The sequence below is a fragment of the Engystomops pustulosus genome, chromosome 4 (assembly GCF_040894005.1).
Source record: "Engystomops pustulosus chromosome 4, aEngPut4.maternal, whole genome shotgun sequence".
In the NCBI taxonomy this organism is placed as follows: domain Eukaryota; kingdom Metazoa; phylum Chordata; class Amphibia; order Anura; family Leptodactylidae; genus Engystomops; species Engystomops pustulosus.
In genome coordinates, this window is record NC_092414.1 from 147,015,410 (window position 1) to 147,036,971 (window position 21,562).

A 21,562-nucleotide genomic window follows, 5' to 3' on the forward strand; every position below is an offset into this window, starting at 1 on the left:
GAATTGTTCAGGCATGAGTCTTTTAGTGAAATTGATGGTAATAATGCTAGACATTACACCTCTATTAGATAAAGAAGTTTATTCAATTGGCATTCAAAAGAATTATGAAAAAATGAGTGAGGCTAAGTAGAAAATCCTGCGTTTCATCTACCATTTCGGTGGAAGTGTAAAGGAGCATGTAGAGTATAATTTGGGTAAATAAAATACGTACTTACATCTCATTAGGAATTTCAAATGCAGATAGATATTTGACATGTTTAAGAGATCATTTGAAACGGGGATTGATAATATACATTTAAAGGGAACTTGTCAGGGCGATTCAAGATACTTAAACCCACACAGGTCTTTTTGGACCGGTAATTTAGTATCTCAAATTGCCTTGTATGATTTATACTTGTCCCCTCATGCTTGTGCATTGAGGCAAGTGAGGAGGTCCTGGCTCTTCAGATGCGAGTCCGATATACCTCATTAGACTCTCATGTTGAGAAGTTTAAAATTCTTTTTTCTTTTTTTTTTCTTTTCACGTACACCTGTAATACATGTTGCTTTGGGACATCATCATCTTAACCATCATCCATAAGGACCTGTAGGTTGTTTAAGGTCCTAAATTGACCTGACAGGTCCTCTTTAAGAAACTTCATGTTTACTGTTCCTTTTAGTATCTGTACAAATTGAAAGATATCTGCAACCTAAAATATTGCCTAAAATAAAAGCAAGCTAAAATAGTTGTTCCAGGATGAAGCAGCACTCCCAAAAATGTGTTTTTTGTTTCCACCCAATATGAACTGCAGTTGGTATGAGAAATGTATCCTTCACATTTCTTGCTTCATATTGGAATTGTCTGTCCCTGGATTGGTAAAGCCAGATCGGCCTTTAAAAGCTTGCAAGCAACATTTTTGCACATGTAGTGTTCCAATAGAATTTCCATTTGTTTAAACCTGGGATGTAAATGGCGCAAAGAATCTTAAAGAAAATATTTTTTAATTTGTATTAATTCAGTTCAAGCTATTCATACATAAGAAAAAGTAAATTAGGTTAACACCCTAGCACCCTTCTGATAAGATTCTTCTCTGCAGTTGGTCAATAGCATATTGACCACCCGGAAGCACTGCAGGGGCAACTCCCAATTACTTTAATAAGTACTGCCCCTGTAGTGTTCCCAGACAGCTGAAACTGTATTCTTTCTCTAGTCTTGCTACTAATGACTTATCCTGTGAAAATCTCATTAGAAGTATAGGGGAATGCCGAACCCCCTTCAAGAATTTAAATATCTGTTGCAAAACATTATAGATGGGGCTTAAACTTAATTTAAAAAAAAACAGAATCAGGAATTCATATATAATGCTACCTCAACTATGAAGTCCTAATAATATTAAATATATACTTTAGATGATGACTTTTACAAAACTGAATATTTCCTTTATGACTTTTTCACTAATCGTAGCGTGGAGAAGAATTCTGTGTTGCCCATTATGTTCAATGACCTATTTAGCCACTGCAAGGAGTTGTATGCTAAATGCTCAATTTGGTTAAATGCAGTAGACTTGCTGACTTGCCTACATGCCGCATATACCTCGGGGATACTGTGTTGTTGTTTCTCAATCATAGGGTCTTAATTGGAGTGACTATTTCATGAACGCTCTGAGTGATTAAAAGCTTTAGTTAGAGACCATTGTCCGTCATCCTGCTGCTATACCTAATGATTAAATCCATTACTGAGCTTTTTAATCACATCAGGTAGTAGAAGAATCAATCATCGATTAACCCAAATCTAAAAACATACAGCACTGAATGCATAACACAAAACATGTGTAATTAATATATGCAAGATGCCAATACAATAACAAAGAATAAAAAGCTAGACTTGAGCAGAAGACCAGCAGTGAACCAGTAAAGTTTAAAACTGCATCAACCATTATAGACCATAAATATATTTAGAAAAAATTCTAAATGTAGAAATTTTAATTGTAATTATACATGTGTTGAAATATTCCATTGGCTACATTTTCTCTATGCACTGGTGTGTGTAAAAAACTAAAAACTTATAGAACTAGAAAATGGTTGCCAAATAAGTACAAAATGGGGTGCACGTTATATAGGATTCGGCTTTTCAGGTCATTCATGTACAAAATCCAATGAATAAGCAGCACACCAATAGTTCAAAGTGCAAAAATACCTGAGTGGACTTAATTCCATAATGAGCAACGTTTCAGCTCCAAACAAAGTCCATTCTGGTATTATTGCACTTTGAACCATTGATGTGCTGCTACACTCACCGGCCACTTTATTAGGTACACCATGCTAGTAACGGGTTGGACCCCCTTTTGCCTTCAGAACGGCCTCAATTCTTTGTGGCATAGATTCAACAAGGTGCTGGATGCATTCCTCAGAGATTTTGGTCCATATTGACATGATGGCATCACACAGTTGCCGCAGATTTGTCGGCTGCACATCCATGATGCGAATCTCCCGTTCCACTACATCCCAAAGATGCTCTATTGGATTGAGATCTGGTGACTGGGGAGGCCATTTGAGTACAGTGAACTCATTGTCATGTTCAAGAAACCAGTCTGAGATGATTCCAGCTTTATGACATGGCGCATTATCCTGCTGAAAGTAGCCATCAGATGTTGGGTACATTGTGGTCATAAAGGGATGGACATGGTCAGCAACAATACTCAGGTAGGCTGTGGCGTTGCAACGATGCTCAATTGGTACCAAGGGGCCCAAAGAGTGCCAAGAAAATATTCCCCACACCATGACACCACCACCACCAGCCTGAACCGTTGATACAAGGCAGGATGGATCCATGCTTTCATGTTGTTGACGCCAAATTCTGACCCTACCATCCGAATATCGCAGCAGAAATCGAGACTCATCAGACCAGGCAACGTTTTTTCAATCTTCTACTGTCCAATTTCGATGAGCTTGTGCAAATTGTAGCCTCCGTTTCCTGTTCTTAGCTGAAAGGAGTGGCACCCGGTGTGGTCTTCTGCTGCTGTAGCCCATCTGCCTCAAAATTCGACGTACTATGCCTACCTTGGTTGTAACGGGTAGCGATTTGAGTCACTGTTGCCTTTCTATCAGCTCGAACCAGTCTGCCCATTCTCCTCTGACCTCTGGCATTAACAAGGCATTTCCGCCCACAGAACTGGCTCTCACTGGATGTTTTTTCTTTTTCGGACCATTCTCTGTAAACCCTAGAGATGGTTGTGCGTGAAAATCCCAGTAGATCAGCAGTTTCTGAAATACTCAGACCAGCCCTTCTGGCACCAACAACCATGCCACGTTCAAAGGCACTCAAATCACCTTTCTTCCCCATACTGATGCTCGGTTTGAACTGCAGGAGATTGTCTTGACCATGTCTACATGCCTAAATGCACTGAGTTGCCGCCATGTGATTGGCTGATTAGAAATTAAGTGTTAAGGAGCAGTTGGACAGGTGTACCTAATAAAGTGGCCGGTGAGTGAATATATAATATAAATATATATATTTGTATATGTGTATTGTTTGGGGAGGAGTTAAACAAATTAGAAAAAAATAGCTGAGGTGCCGCATGGAATGGTGCTGCACCATGTGATAATGGCCATCCGACTGCTGGAACCCCCACCATTCAAGCAAAAAGGAACTTTTGTTATTTGTTGAAAGAGTGGCAGGCCAAATCCATCCAATACTAGGATGTAGGAAATTGCCAAGCACAGCAGTCGGTTATCTCGGACACTCCCATTCACTGTCTGAGAGTGTTGTATATAGTGAGCACTGTATGGCGATGTTGGGGAATATACTACAGTATTTTAGGTATTTTCTATCCAATGATCTATAGGAGGGTGATTCAGACGTACATACATGCGTTATGAAATTATTACCGTAATTATTACATAATGAGCACATTTTGTACCTTGCTTCTAGAAGTGATATTAGAGAAATAATGCTGCACACTGAGCACTTGTTGCTGCTGTCATGACTCACGGTTTGCTTTTTTGCAGAATTTGGACAACCTCTGTAATATAACCACTCCCCCTCCCCTTTATAAAAAAAAGACCTTGAAGGCCGATGATTTCCCTTGTTCTCAAAGAGTTATATGACCTATTCTGTACACATTATTCCAGCACAAGGAGAGTAGGACTGGAGTATATACTGGCAGTCCAGTCGAATTCCCCAAATGTTTTTGCTTTTGGAATCCTAGAACATTTTAACACATTGCATTATAATCGCTTGTCACCTTTCCATTATTAGCCTGACTTGAACATCATAGGGTCCAGTCCTAGCCTGTCCCTTGTCACCTTGCAGCATCTTGTTCTCTGGGGAATCTGTGTGTGTAGCAGACAGATCTCTGTTACAGCATCTGAAGAAGACGGATCATCTCGTAATAATATTGATCTTCGGAGGACATAGGCAGTTAATACATTGCTGGCATGGGAGAAAACCTAAGCAAACATTTGTGTTACACGATGAAATGGATTGCCAGAGCACTTCTGTCATTATTGATGTTTTGGTTTTAAGCAATATGGGACAATACCCAGCGCTCAATGATTAAGGAGTATTTGGAATGAGCACACTTCATTCTTGGCCGTTTTCCAGAACTGCTATAAAGCATGTGGCTGGAAATTATAGAAGGTAAAAAATAACTCCTGAATCAGCCACACATTCTGCAGTATACTGCTGTGCATGTATATATAGATGTGCGCTGCAGGTCTGAACATTTGCTTTGTTTTCCCAGAGACAGATGATTTAACTTAACTATTGACTTTCTCCAGTGATTTTATTTGAGGAACAAGTGGTTTGGGATAAACATTTATTAATGTTATTCAGGGTTCAAGGATTATTATTCACATACCAGTCTTTTTACAGATTTTTGCCCTCCCCCTTAGTATTATGGCATCATCCACTGTGCCCCCTAAATATACTGTACTAATGCCACATATTGTGCGCTCTAAATATAATAGGCACACACACTGTTCTCCTTAAATATAAAAGCATCACATGCTGTGTCTTCTTAATAGTACTGGCATACATACTGTCACCAAGAAAAACTACAAGGAGTGCCACAATATTCTGACCAAGCCCCTGGCTCCTGTGCAACACACAACTTCCTAGGAAGGTGGGGTAGGGAGCTTGGAACTCTCGAGCACAGTTAAAGCCATGCTTATACTGGTTGAAGTAAAAGGCATTTACCAATATTTTGGGAAACCCCCATGCAGCACACAGTAGCCACTGGGGTCAGGTGGAACTGCAGAGACATGGATTGAAAGGGTTATGTCAACTCCACCAGGGCTCAGCACTAGGATCTTTGCTTCTGAAGAAACTTGAGACCAGATCAGATTTGATTGCCCCTGATGTTGGAGTAGGCACAGCTCAATCTCTTCTATATAAATTTCTTCAAAATGGTTAATCTTCCCTCTCATGGCAGTTGAAGGTTTTTTTACTAAATGTAGTTTGGGTTCTTTAGGCAAATTTTTGCCAAATGGTTCTTTTGCCAAATAGGATTTTGAGGACTTGCAATCAACTGAATTATACAATTTAGCCATTAGGGGGCAACAGTATTGACCTGTTGGAGTAGCTATTACACATCCTGTTTGTGTTGGTAAAGGCCTCAAAAGTTCCAGGAGGGTTAGAATGTTCTACACAATCTATTAGAGGTGACTACCTTCTACCATCCAACTTAAAGGTGCAGTAGAATGGCAAATGCGTGGCACTGGGACATTGCACCCATACGCACTAGATACATCGTCAATAATGTCACAATTTAGCTAACGGCCAAGAGACGACCTGCCTGAACATTAACTGCATTGTGTATTTTGAGCAACACTTTAATACACAGCGCAGAACAAAGGAGTCAATTACAAAGGCAGTCTTTTAGGACAAGGCAAAATCTTTTACATATATGGGGGAGATTTATCATATGCTGGCGCTTTGTGCCCTGACCTATGAATAAGGCCCACTGTCGTGGCAGATGTATCATGTGGCTTAGACCTCCCGAACTAGTGAAGTTATATCTATTGGTCTTTTCCTCTTTCCTCCACAGTTCACTCTCTCCTAGGCATTTCTAGAGACTGTTCGTTTGGACTGTAAATCTGCTCTGATTGTTTTGGCGACTGACGTTTGATGATTACTTAAAACTCAAGCATTTAGTGGGATAAAGTATGTGTCTATGATGTAATGCTTGTTCTTTTTTTGCAATAGAGACTTTTTAACCCCCCCCCAGGAAAAAAAACACAAAAAGGTGGGCAGGAACACCCTATGCTGGCCCACTCCGGTGGCTAGAGGTGTCTTAGTCACATAATTAATCACAATTTCTTGCAGTGCACAAGACTTTGGGATTTATTTCGGGTCTTTTTTTCTGTAGGAGGCTGCCATTTCCATGGTAGATATAAGCGTGGAAGCGGCTGCATGAGATTGAGGGCATCTAATAAACCCTTTACAACAAACCAGTAGGTTCTGTCCCCAATTAATGCCTGTGAGATATGTTATTCCACACAGTCACATCCTTGCATTTCTCTGCATGCCCAAAAAAGAATATACATTCACAGCCTATATAGAGAATGCTGTATGGTAAAATAAAAGAAATGCAAGAACATTGTGTTTGTTTAATGAATTTACATAATTTTTCACTGTATGCTGTACATTTCTTCCCATGTTTTACTTTCATCTTATAATTGGAGAAGTTAAAAAGCTGGTGTTTTTTTGTGTTTTATATTCAAATGATGGAAAGAACTAGAATAATTAGAAACAAATTAACAAAAGTCAATGTCTTTTTGTTTTTCCCTGTGTTTGTGCAGAAATCCGCAGAAGGGGATCCAAAGATTTGCCTTGTAAACCATTACATTTGTACGATACACCATATGAACCAGCAGAAAATGGAATAGAATCAGAAGGTGAAAAATCATCCGGTCAACGGCCACGAGAGTCTAGGCTGCCACAGGATGATGAGCGGCCTCCAGAAGAATATGACCAGCCTTGGGAATGGAAGAAAGATCGAATTTCTAAGGCATTTGCAGGTCAGTTGATACTGTACAGTCACCCAAATTAACACTAAGGAGGTTTTATTGAGGACATCGTGGTCCTGGCAGGAAGCTCCATTAACAGTTCAGGAAGAACAACAGATATGATCTAAAACAAAGGTCAGCCAGAAGAAATCCACATTGTCTATGTTTTGACCTTGCTATCAGCACAGACTGAAAAAAGTGACTTTGATTGCATTTGTCAGCTCTGCTTATGCAATTCATCATTTTATGTAAAATAGGCACAATATGATGCGGTTTCTCTGTAAAAAAAAAAAAATTGCACTGCCTTTAACTATGATTTCTATATACCCCACTGCTGAAAGCAATGATCTGTAAATAATTTCTAATGTATTCATATATTTTGTATGCACTGGAATGTAATGTATGTAAGTCTATCTGTTAGCCTTCTGTCTAATAATCCAATATGCAATGTTCCAATGGGTTTCAAGCCAACGGAATGTGGAATTTTGGTTACATACTTTCACTTGAACCTTTTGTAGTTCTGCATGTTTTTGGATTTTTCGGTTTGGAGGGATGTTTGTTGAATCCTTGAGTCCATTTGCCTGGACTGTTCTCTATCTATTTATACAATGTGACTATTTAATTTAATTAATGTGACTGTTTAATTTGTAAACCAGATACTTAAGCTATATTCCCGAATTAGATGATTCTTGTCTGGAAAAAAAAAATATGTGGAATTTCATTGCTCTCATTCATACCCAGCTAAGTCAGCCGATAGTGTGCTTTACTCACAGTGGGCTAAAATTGCAGACAATCGATTTTTGTGCTATTGAACTACATGAGAGGATTCATATTATAATGTAAATAAAAGTTTCCAAGAATTCTCTTCTAAAATAGATACCTTTTGAGGTACACCCTGGCCAATGTTTTCTTCCAGTTACCCATAGTTATGACCCGTAGTTTCTCTCTGTTCGTGGTCGTACATGCGCACTGGGCATCTTCCCAGTCTAATCTGGATATCTTTCCATCAATCAACAGTCAGCCGGAGCAAGAGAGGACATGGGACCAGGGAGTAGCTGAACTGATCTCGCCACGACCATGTGGTGTTCGTGGCTTTACAGTTGGCCAGTAGAAACGCACACAGACACACATTGCCAGGCAGCAAGGGCACATAGGAAATGTAGTTTCTAGAGCTTTGGGACAGGATGAGACAAAAGTGACAGTGTCACCTTGAAGATTTGAGCAGCCTACTAAGCTCTGGGCCTTGGTGGGGTATAGAAAGAAAATACTTACAAAATGGTAAATGAAAATGAAGACAAACATAACATAGCACAAATATAGCATGATTGCTATATTAGTTTAAATAAGTAACCAGAATACCCCTTTAAGCTACACATAAAGTTCCCTAGACTTACACTCTTGGTTAAATTATGGGCAGTTTTAGACTATTGTGGTCTGTCCATGAGTTACAAATCGTGCAGTGTCCTGTTTCACAGATGGTGTAGAGGACAGGAATCCTTGCTTCATAGTGATGTATGATACAGGGGGTCCCTTCTTCCCTCTAGAACAGCAGCACTGAACAGTAATCACAGTTACAGAAGGGACGAAGGAAATCCTTACAACGTATATCACTATGATGCATGGAGTCCCATCCTTGGCACTGTCCCAAATGTGCCAAGGTTAACTTGGGAAAGGGACGACACTAATAAGACTCCTTTGCTGGCTGCTTGATAGCGTGGATTCAAAACCCTATTCTTTGTTCCATGTAATATGCAACAGAGATTTTTAGCATTGTTTACTTGATGTTCGGCTAGCCTAAGTCTTAGGCTATATTCCCGAAGTACATTAGAAGTATGGTATCCCTTAGGTAAACAAGTTGGGAGCTTGTGTTGCATACAGAACAATGACTTGTTTGTAGTACGTGATGTAATGTTGTATGTATTGTTTGTGAAAATATTTTACTTGCAAATGTTTAGCTCATTCATAACTGGTAAAGCACGATCAAGTAATGCATACATTGTCACCTACCCTACCTACTGTATCTGCCTGCCTTGAATTTTCAAATGGCTTCCTCCTGTCTGGTTTTGGTACACTGAAATGTTTTACAGTAGCTCAAATAAAAGAAAAATAATGAGAAAAAATTGTATTCTGTGCACTTTTATTGTTTTCTAGCATTGATGTAGAGGATGTAACCATTTTAAGAAACGGTCATATTTTCCACTCGTAAAAACTTTTTTTTTTTCATTCTTTTTGGGATAAGTTTGGGATTATATAGAATGAGGTACAGTTAATAATTAAACTGTAACATAAAGATGGAAATGATGTATGCATTTTATACATATAGTACATATTATAGTTATGTATATATAATTACATTTCTTAATTAAGAGTATATCAACACTGTTGACATGTAAAAAAATGGGGTTTTTTTGTTTGTTTTTTTTTAGTTTGCCGAAATTTTAACTGATCTAATAAACCATGACCAGTAAGTTGTCAAGATTAACACCATCCACATTGGGGCAGATTTACTTACCCGGTCCATTCGCGATCCAGCGGCGCGTTCTCTGCGCTGGATTCGGGTCCGGCCGGGATTTATTAAGGTAGTTCCTCCGCCGTCCACCAGGTGGAGCTGCTGCGCTGTAGAGCATCGGAACGCACTGGAATACACAGAGCTGGGCTGAGTGGAAGGTAAGTGCAATTTTCGCAACACATTTTTTAATTTTTTTTAAATGCGGCGGTTTTTCCGAATCTGTCGGGTTTTTGTTCGGCCACGCCCCCCGATTTCCGTCGCGTGCATGCCAGCGCCGATGCGCCACAATCCGATCGCGTGCGCCAAAATCCCAGGGCAATTCAGTGGAAATCGGCGCAAAACGGAAACATTCGGGTAACACGCCGGGAAAACGTGAATCGGGCCCTTAGTAAATGACCCCCATTGTGTTTCTTCCACAGCCCAACATGGTGGTAGAGAGAAGTCAACCTCTCCTTGCCTCAGAACCTCAGAACAGCCTCTGCTGTGATTGACATCCTTCACTGGGCTTCGTTAGAGCCGGTTACTGATGTACATTCTGTGGCAAGGAGAGCATGACTTCTGTGCTAAACTTTCCACCTTCATGACTTTATACAACTTGTTCATCTCAAAGATGATTTTCTGGGTGATGCCACCATATTGCACCAGGAGAAACATGGAAACATGGAAAATACTGTTAGGCGTTTATTAGGTCAATTACCACAGTCTAGTTCTTTTTAAGGAACTCAAGAAATATGTAAGAGTTTAGCAAGTGTCACATTCCTGGGGTATAGACTACAACATCACAAGGAACTGGCAACCATTAAATGCTTGATATGATCAGTGGGTTCGTGACACTTTTCTGATCTGCTGCTTTACACTACAGAAAACCACTTCATGGTACAGTTCACATGGAGGATTTTGTCACAGATTTCAATAGTAATGCTCTCAAAATCCCTCTCCTATTACAATCAATGGGAGGCCACTGCCTGTTGAAAAAAGGCTACCGGCATTATATTGTCATGTAATTTCGGCAGACGCTACTCAGAATACAAGGCATGGTCGTCAAAATTGATGTTGAAAAGCCTAATGGCAGGTTATTCCCTGGTATGTGACCCAGATTTTTTAGAAGAAAATCCAGCCAAATACCACTGTGTGGTTTGGGATGTATAGCCCATATATATTTGCCATAATATGTTATATTGGCATTAAAGAACTGAGTACTTATGGAAATAATCTAAATGGCAACCATGTAATACAATTTTTTAATGAAGTGATTGCTGTCGATGTCTTCTGCTATGGAAAATGCTTAGGTAGAAGTTCCCAACCTATGGAGATTTATGAACCACTGTGGTGTATCCCATATTTAAGTGATTGTCTTTCATGAGACCCACCGCTTTATCATGTTTTTCTTTTCTCTTTGCTGGTTTTAATCTCTTCTTCAGTTCTATATTGGGGAGCTAAGGAAACTATTACTGTAATGGTATTTCTTCCCTACTAAACTAATATTGTAGATATTAAGCTTGTGCCAAATTGTCATTGACAGAAATGACAATAACATGTTCTGGCCAGTTAGACTTCAGCTTTCTTTTTCTAAGTGAATGGGAAATCTCATTAGCTCCCATTACACTGACTAATTCCTGGAGACACTGTTAATAGGAAGCCTCGTTCATTTGCAATAACCAATTTTGTGGGTAGACGCAATGTCTGTGTGTGATTAAATTTCCTAGGAGTTCAAATATGAAACATTTCTATCATTATTTTTAGTTTTGTACAGTTTAGAATTGTAGATTTTTTGTTGTGTTCTGTATTGTTATAATGTTATGCAGGATTAATATGTTCTAAGCAAATAAGATAATGGCCGAACATTATTGATTTCAGTGTCCTAGCCCTACATACTTTAGTACATATCGCTTGCTGCAGTGGAAAGAATAGGCCTTACATATTTATTGACCCTAGAGATGAACAGTCCTTTTTGATCATTCACGCAAAAATAATTCATGGATTCACTGGATAAATTCTTTCCAAAGACATTGGTCGGCTCAATTGTGTGTTTATTGAAATGTAACACTTGTTTTAGTTAATATGTACTTTTTTGGTTAAATTGAAACATATGCACATAAAAGCATTAAGACTTAAAAGGGAATTCCCATCTTGGCATTCACATTTAATGTTATTTAGCTTATATATAATATATTTCTTCAATTGCATGTTATTAAAAATTGTTCCTGTATGATGATTTCCCTTAGAAATGTTGTCCCTTAGAAACCATATAGTCCTCCTTCGATACGACCACTTCTGCACTCTTCCAGCAGTGGCCAGATATGCGCTATTAAGCACTCCTCAACCACGTGGGTTCAGTGTTCATTACCACAGGATGACTGTGGGACATGCAGAAACTTCCGGACATTTCATATGCAAAAACTATTTGTTCTTTGGAGATGGCCACCTCTGCTGTAGTGATTGCACAAAGACAACAATCTAGTTTTTAAGAAACAACTTGGTTATAGTTATCGGAAATTATCCTTTACGGAGGTAAATATTTTAATAACGTCCAATTAAAGAAATATATCTATATGACAGATGAATTAAATTAAATGTAAATGTCTATGAGAACACCCATTGAACCATCTGATAAATAAAAACACACAATACACAACAGCAATGAAAACCTAAAATAAACAAACCTATTTATCGCTATATCACTCTCTGTCTGTCATGCTCTGTCGTTCATTCTTTGTCTATCTGTCCATATATTACCTAACACGTAAGCTGTCTTATTCTCGTTGCCTAAAGTAACCAATCACAGCTCAGAGCTCATATTAATGACCTGAAGCAAAATAGAAGCTGAGCTGTGATGTGTTACTAATTCGCACAACAGCCAGAAGACTATGGTTCCTGTATATCAGTGATGGCTAACCTATGACACGCGTGTCAGTGCTGACACACGTAGCCATTTTCACTGACACACGGCTGCCTGAGAGTTAAGTTTCATCCTACATGACCAGGTGCAGTAGCCGGGAGGCTGAGAGATTGCACTGAGCTTCCGGCACTCCTCCCTCCTCCTCCGGGCCGGCCCCTCCCCATGTGTGACCTTTGCCTAGTGTCTCCAGTCAGCACAGGTATCAGCATGGGGCACAGCAGGAGAGGTGACCCGGCCATACACCCAGGAGGCTCCTCTGCAGCTCCTGATAGTTGTGGTGGGGGGAAGATGGCATCACAGTCAGAGGTCACATCACTGCTGCCTTGTGTGATGTCCCAGCAGCTGCCACCTCTACACTGACCATCTCCACAGCAGGGCAAGGGAGGACAACCACTCTCATCATATAGAAGTAAGGTCAGTGCACTGTATGATAGAAGACAGTCATCAGGGCTTGTGTGTCAGTTTTGTGATGTACAAGCCCAGACATTGCGAATCTTTTGCTCCTCACACCTTCTCCATGCCAAGAGGGCATGAGGGAGATACAGACAGCGGCGCCTGCGCCCTCGCTATAACCTGTGAACTTTCATGACAGAAAGTTCACAGGTTACTAAGCATTTCCACACCTGTCTGATTGTAACCGATCTATTACAATGTGCGATTTGCACATAGTAATAGATGATTGGGAAAATCCCCATATACTGCCATACTGTAGTATGGCAGTACATGGTAGGATCAATCAGACAACCTACGGTTAAAGTACCCTAGAAGTTAAATAGTATACATATTTGTTATGCTCGGTTTTTTGGCGAATTTTGACACACCAAGCTCAAAAGGTTGCCCATCACTGCTGTATATGGTGGTTAATAAGTGTATTTTGGAAAAGGCGGGGTAAAATTTTGACACAAAACCCAGTCTATGATGTTCCCAGAAACACGGAACAGCTGTGCAAAATTTAGTGATAAACGCAACGGTGCAGATTCACATAGATGCACACATACATACATACATATGCACACATATATACACACTACACTTTATATATTACAATTTTTTACAGTGAGACAAAGCCAGAGTGCAAAGTAAGGGGCCTGTAGCATTTATTTGCATTGTTACGGTATATGTCCTCAGCACTTTTCTGGTAACGGAAACTACATTTTAAAAAATAATAAATGACATAAAAATTTTAGATTTTAATGACCTATTTAAATATGAATCATCCCTATTTTGGAATACTCCTTTTAAGGCTTACTGAAAACAATTCACTCGGAATTAGATGCAAAGTTGAATAATGCACACATTATTAGAGCACAGTGTTTATAAGAAACCCCGCCTTGATATACTCTTCTTATTTACTTTGTTACAAAATCTTTAGAAATTGTTACTATAGATGCATAAATCTGTATAGTTCTATACATCTTCCATCATTGTAACTATGAGAGAGATGTTCTTTACAAACTTACATGAGTTCTCATTTCCTTTGTCTTATTAATATTTAGATGCAAACCATTTGCTTTGGTACACCTGACAAAACAGTCAATTGCCTCTCAATAATCAGCATGAACAATCCTATTCACCTTTTATGTAAGTGACACTTCTTTTTAGTACAGCAGCATTAATCTGTAGTATATAGGTACAGAGGAATGGTGAGAGACCTGTTCCCTCTGGGCTCCTTCTACTTCTGCTGTTTTTTTCACTTTTGTGGACAAAGCCTCAAATTAGTGGATTATGATTCATTTATAAATCTATCCAAAGTGAGACCTCATAAATAAATAGTCATGAGTATGAATGTTCCACATCATAGTCACCAAGACTAAATGACCCTTAGCATTTGTACTTTAAAGCAAAGGCATCAACAGTTTTGACGATACATCCAGGTGTAGACATCACTCCTGCAGATCCTGTATGATCATACATATGTTTTTTAAAGCTGAACCCGTAGAACAGGGGAAGTGTCCTCATACTGCTGTATTCTAGAATTGCTTCACAGACCAGAAGCCTGGCACAATAAAATACCCTGTTTGCCCTAAAATAAGACACTCCCCAAAAATAGGACCTAGTGGAATATTATTGAGCTTAGAAATATAAGGCCTCCCCTAAAAATAAGACCTAGCAGCAGCCATTGCTACATCTCCCCCGTACAGTTTTAGTGATTCTATTACTTGAAAACTGGCAGTTGAGTTGCAAATGCGCTAAATGCAGATACCTGGACTAGCAGGGTTGACAAAGTGTTCATCTAAGGAAAGTGACAAAATTGGTGCCTCAGAGAATTGGCATCACAAGAGATTCAACATGAAATTCAATGTTTGGAGAGTTATGATGACGTTCTGTAAGGAGATGAATAAATGTTCCTTTTTGTCCATAAATTCTTGATTGAATTAAGTGTTTGGACAATTATAAGGGTGTTCCAGACTGTCTTTAAATAAAAAATAGCTTATTGTTTATAAATATCAAGAGAAGTAAATGTACTGTAGGCTGTTGTACATGGAAACCGAGTCTCAAGAATTTCTTGATGGATTTGAGTTTGGCTGGTTATGCTAAGGTTAATGATGGCATGAATATAATATAGCAATAAATGATGATTATCTTTGATCAACAATAAATATGAATTCTTGTTCATGGATAAGCAAGACATCCCCTGAAAATAAGACCTAGTGCCTCTTTGGGAGCAAAAATTAATATAAGACACTGGGGCAAATTTACTTAGACGTCTGCTGTAGTGCATTGAAAGTGCATTGTCAGACGATAATGCACAGTGCCATGATTCACTAAGATTGTGCACCCAATATCCTGCATGTGTCGCTTCCCCACTCAGAGACAGAGTTCACCATCTTTTTAGTGGTGCATGTAAGTTCTTTGGCTTGTGACAATTTGAAAGTTAAATTCCGCGCTCAGTCCTAATCGGTTGGATCGTCGGACGGCACGCCCCTATGGCACCCCATGGAAGCCAGCACAGCAGCACCAAAAAAGGATTGTGTGTGCCACAATCCCAGTGCAGACACAAGTTCAATACCTGTGCAAGCCGTGTAATCACTGAATAAGGCACACAGTCCGATGAAAGTGAGCAGCGCGACCCTTGGTAAATGAACCCCACTGTCTTATTTTCGGGGAAACACTGGGGCACATTTACTTACCCACCCCGTCGACGACGCCGTTCCGGAATGCCCGACGAGGATTCAGAGCTGCCGCAATTCACTAAGATCGTGCGTCCAATTTCCTGCATCTGTCGCTTCCCCCGCTGAGGTCCGCCGGAGTTCGCCGCCTTCTTCCCGGTGCATGTGAGTGCTGATCTTGCGACACAATTTCATTTTTAAATTCCGCGGATTTGTCCGAATCAGTCGGGTTGTCCGACGGCCACGTCCCCCAATTTGTGTCGCATGAAAGGCGGCACTGATGCGCCACAATCCGATCGCGTGCCCCAAAAACCCGGGGCAATTCAGTGCAAAACTGAAAAAATTGGGAAATCCAACAAAAATGCGTCTGACGGACCCTTAGTAAATGTGCAACACTGTGTGTGTGTTTGTGTATGTATATATATTATATCACATTATGGTACTTTTTAAAAGAAACCACAAAACGTAAGCTGTGAGTATGTAGTATAAATATATCTTTGGTGTAATGTCATTTTTCTGCTTTGAGAGCTCTAGTGTAAAGTAGCTGGCTATCTTTAATCCACTAAAAATAGAAGAAAAGTCTCCTGCAGTTGCCAGATTGGCAAATACAGTGCACTGTGAACATCTATCTCATTGAATCCTAAGTTTTCTATACAAAGAATTTAATATATTCAGCTCAAGCGAGAAATGTGCCAAAGTGAATTAACTTCTTTTACAGTCTAATTCCTAAAATGAATTTCAACAAGATTTGGAACACAGAAAAATCAGATTTTTAGTGTTCTATAATCACAGACTTTAAATACAAGTGGCTGGATATCTCTGCTACATAGGAATGTTTGGAGTGTTTTACAATTCATATGGGCTCAAGTTTTCCATACTTAAAATCTGTGTTTTAGTCTGAACCAATTAATTCATTAAGATTGCTGACTAATATTCCCTCATGGCCCCCAAGGATGTACAAAGATGTCCTTCCATTCTCCTATATTAGATTGCTTTACTTTCAGGAATATGTGTTCATGCGTATGGAGACAGTCACAATTCATTATATTTCATTAGGAAACCACAGGCTGCCAATTTAATAAAGCCCAGTAAATGCAGTTTAGGGATTTTATTAGTAGAAACATTTTTCTTTGTAAATCATGTATGTAGACATCTACTACAAGCAGTTGTGGTACAATTGCTGTTTTGCGACTTTCCATTGTGCCGAATGAATATAGTACAGTGCAAAGACTAGTTTACACAATAGAACTGAATCATGATTTACGATTTGGTGCAAATTTCCATTTAGCTCAAGTTTTAGCGCAACTTTACACCAGCCCACCCTGGTCTATTTTGCGTCTTTTGATCCGACTTTTTATTATTTATTTATATATTTTTATGTCTCACAATAACTGTATTCAGTGGCGCATTACCTATTCTACTCTACTACTCTAAACTCTAAGCGAAAGTGGGATCATTGGGCTCATGAGCCCCATAATAGCTTGATCTCATAAGCATAATGTGAATGCTGCATCCTGTGGCTGCTAGCTGTGATCTTATTAAAAGATAAAATATTTGATATAAAAAGTAATGTTTTACTTAACACCGTACAGAAAATCTACAATCAAAATCCTGCTGGATAAGTTAGGGAACATAGATCCAGGCACTCTGACTGTGAAAATCTTCTTATAGTTTTATCCAAGGCCTTATTTCTTCTGAAATCCACTATTAAAATTATGCTAATGACCCAGAAGGGCTATGGGGGATGTTACTGTAGCCTCTTTGTGCTGTGGCGTCACCAGTTGTTACACTACACAGTAGCACTTCCCCTCTTCCTGTCTGTTGCAGCATGGAGAGGCTCTGGTAACTACTCCCAGAGCCCTTTTGACTAATTAGCATAATTTTAAAAGTTGATTTTGGAAGGAAGGAGGCCAGGGATAACAAATATAAGAAAATTACCGCAGTCATGGTGCCAGGATCTATGCGTAAGTGCCCCTGCTTGATTTTGAGGGTCGAATTCCTTTAATGATCAGGTTTGAAAAGGCTTTTACAACCAAACACTAATCAGATGTGATTTAGCTGCCCTAACTTTTTTCTTTTTTTTTCATAATTAGGCCAGAAAATTTTTGCATCAGTTTTCAATTCAATCATTTACATTCTAAATGTTTTAACTGTGAGCTTAACAGGCACCACATAACAAATTGTGTCTATAACATGGTACCTTGTTATGGACACCAGATGGAAAGGCTTCCATTTTATCATCCGTATTTGACGTTGTTGTTCTCCATTTTGGAAGAGAAAAAAAACTTTAATGTTGTTGTGAACACTGCTTAATTCCTAAGATTCTAGTCCTTTGTTTTGACCTATCCTATTACTGACCTTCGTATCCTAAACTAAATGGTCACATAAAATTATAAAGCAAACAACAATAGCAGATCTGTCAAATAAATGTTATATTTTTCCCACATCTATTACACCCATTGCATTAATGTCCAAGGGATTTTGCCTTTGTGTAATGTTTTATGAAATAGGAAGCTATTGCTGCTATGATGCATTAACACCCTAGCATCAGATCTGCTTAAAGGGCATTGGAAACTGTCTACATTACAACATTGTGCTCTGAAGTCTAATAGATCTGGCAGATTGCAAAGGTTAAGTCATTTCATATAGTGGCCTTCTAATTTTTGTCCGTTGTCCATATTTGGCTTTTTTTAGTTATGCTCTGGATATTTACATTATTGGTTAAGAGCAGGAAGCCAAGTAATTGGTTCATCTCTTATTACATAATTATATTAATTGTGTACTTGTGTAATTGTGTGTTTCTAAGTGCTGTACAATGTTCTTCTTATCCAATCCATGTTCCATCGGTGTCCAAACCTAATAACAAAAATGTCCTATAGAGGCATAGTAAGGGCCAACCTTTTGAGCTTGGTGTATCAAAATTCATTAAAAAAAGGTGTGTCACTTCTATAGAAATCCATAATTATTATTTTTTATTTGTAGCTCTAATTATAAAAAGTTCTTCCCCAGTATTGCAGAACGGTAATTGTGGTGGGTACACTGGCAAGAGGATGAGATTTTGGTTGCTGCTTCAAGTTACAAGCCATGGGTGTATGGAGCATGCACGTCTGAGATGACCCCAGAAGTCACTGGAATGGCCCTTGATCCAGCTGTCTACTGCTAACATAGGGATACAGTTTTGGTGTCCCCAGCAATTCCGTAAATGTAGGTGGGAGCGATGGCTTGGTTGACTGACTATTGGAGGCGAGGTGGCCACCGTTTTGTACTGTGCTCTCAAAAGAGAGTTGTCCCACCTCCAGGCGGTGATACTGTCAGGTAGTGAGCAGCAAGAAAACAGCATCAGGATCCGAAGTTGAGAATGGTTCAAACAGCGACTGTCTTACCTCCATTAGTTAAGGGTACTTAGTTGACTATATGCTAGTATAGGTCAGTTAATATTCCCAAGATCAAACTCACTTCTGTGTTCAGTTTTACACCAACATTCTTTTCATCACTGTGATGTCTCACTGAATTCTAAAAACTTGTACGGTATTCTATCTTATTTCCCTTGACTGCACATGTCTAGTTATGGAAGTCACACAATCAGCTTTTCTAGACAATATAGTTTTGCATTGAGGAGTCGCAAAGTGATCTCCTGTTTGTTTGTGTGTGGCCACCCAGTGCTTGTATTGTATATTAGGCTTTTAATGGTTCTGTCATTGCGATTTAGACCCACGATTTTTTCTGAAGACTGTTAGCTGGGAAAAAATTCCAAATGTGATGAAGTTGTAGATAGAACACATTTGCGCCATATTCTTGTGGACACTATTTTTACAGCATTAACTGTGAGATCAAAATGACAACTCTACTTTACTTTGGGATCACAGGGATACCAAATTTATATAGGTTTTAATACATTTTACAAAATGTAAAGCCTTTTTTTTTAAGTTTCTTTATTTTGTCTTAGTCTCCCGCTAATAACTTTTTAATACTTCGGCACAGAGACCTTGAGAAGATGTAATTTTGGGTGACGTTTACATTGCTACTATTTTGGGGACTGTACTATCTTTTGTTAATTTTTTATTATTAATTTTTATTATTATTTTCCAATACAGGCTTCACTGCCTGGAGTAATAATTTTTATGTTTATGGATTGGATATTTTGAGACACAGCATTATCTAACATGTTTATGATATAATTTGTTTATTTTTATATATAGGGAAAGGGGGTGATTTGATTATAACCAACAGCGCCCCCCACACTAAGCATTATCATCATAGTTCCCCCACAGCTGCCATTATAGTCAAAGGACCCCCACTGCTGCCACAATAGTCATAGGGCCCACACAACTACCACAATAGTCACAAAGTCTCCACAGCTGGCACCATATTCACAGTGGAGATGGGAGGGACTGTGACTGCTGGTCTTATGACCTACAAGACTTGGGGTGCATCTGAAGGTTTCCCAGTTTTCTGGTAGGCTAGTCTGATGCTGTAAGTACATTAGATGTTTTCGTGATGCTAACTAACATAAATGCAATTATCAAAGTGAAGGCTATGAGAAGAGTAAGGCAAACAACAAATTATGGTCACATTTGTTTCTAGCAGACAGATGGCTTATAAGCTTCAGTGCCATATGTTTCTTAAAAAGTGTCGTCCTTGGTAGGTACTTCTGTTTTGTTGCATTTTCCAGGAAATACTAAACAGAACAGACTGAGGATAGACATTAGCTTTTGCCTATTTTATGCAATTCTGGAAATTTGCTTTACTTGCTTAAATCTTTTGTATGTTTACAATGAGTCATTTTAGGTTTTGCCAGACAATTTTAGAGATATATCATTAGGCAGACATTTTGTGCCAGTTTTTTAATAAGAGTATCTTAAGAGCATATCATATCATGTTTATGATCTAGTCCCTGCATTGATTACAGCACAACTCTGTAAACAAACAGGCGCACGACAACAAGGGATGACAGCGCGGGACACTTTTAGAGCCACAATGGGTAAGTAAAAGTTTTCTAGGGCCACTAGATTTTTGTCTATTCCGGACAACCCCATTAAGGCTGAATACAGCTAAAAACTAGTGGTAGATTTCCTCTAAAATGTGTGTTAATGTTTATACTACTGTGTACAATTTGACATCTCTATAATCTTCTGCATATTAGTGAGACCATGTTAGTTCTTCTATACTTCCCCCTGTCCTTCATTACATGGACAAACTCATGTGATTAAACTATTCTGAAATAAGAATCGGCTCATATTCTAAGTGACAGTTTCAGGACAAGTATTTGTATTTAGCTTGAGTATTCAGCAGTTCCCAGCCTATTTTCTAGTAACTATAAAAACCCAAGGGATAGAGAACCCGTGGTGTTGTGTCATAAATCTAAGTTCTTTTTCATGGATATGAACATTTTCCATAGCTATGTTTTTACTCTTATATAATTCTTTTTCTTAACATGTAGTTTCCATTCATAAGGATCTCTGACCAGTAGCAGTGACAATTCAAACTACATGGTCAGACATGTCTGTCAAGTCACAAGTCTCGCCACCACACTCTCAAGTCTCACCACACTGTGACCGAGACACTGTGGGAAGGGGGTCAGTAGCGCTCACCTCTCCTTTCTTCTGCACCTGGCTGTTTGTAGGCTAGCATACATTCATGTGAATGAGGCCTAAGATATATGCTGGATTGTTTATGAGAAATCACATAAATAAAAACTCCCTATCTCTATTCAGCTTCTGGAGCCCAAGTCATATGTGTGTCTCAAGCAGCAGCTTGAATGTTGAAGTCACCATTGAAAACGCGATCACCTGACTCTATGTTCTAGAATTTAAGAAGCCAGTAATTTAAAGCAATACTTCATAAATAAAGTGAATCTGTCACCTAAAAAAATACAATTTTTTTTAGCCATTCCACAGTCATCGTAGACTATTCAGTAGTCATCGGTAGTTAACCCCATCCACAGCTCTCAATAGATGATGTCGCACGATGATGTCTCCGTACAAAGTATACTGAGAAAACTCTTCCCAGATCTCAGTGAGCCTGCTCCAGACTATTGCATATGTCCCTGAGTTTACT

The 21,562-nt window shown here is 39.0% G+C and overlaps 1 protein-coding gene across 6 annotated transcripts in view; it reads left to right on the forward strand.

The window, feature by feature from the left end:
* Positions 1-21,562, forward strand: part of SHF (Src homology 2 domain containing F) — a 149,879-nt gene that overhangs the window by 73,684 nt on the left and 54,633 nt on the right. For all 6 annotated transcript variants that reach the window (XM_072148004.1, XM_072148006.1, XM_072148003.1 and 3 more), the window contains exon 3: positions 6,781-6,999. In XM_072148004.1, the coding sequence (XP_072004105.1) occupies positions 6,781-6,999 (219 nt within the window). The remainder of the gene's footprint in view (positions 1-6,780; positions 7,000-21,562) is intronic.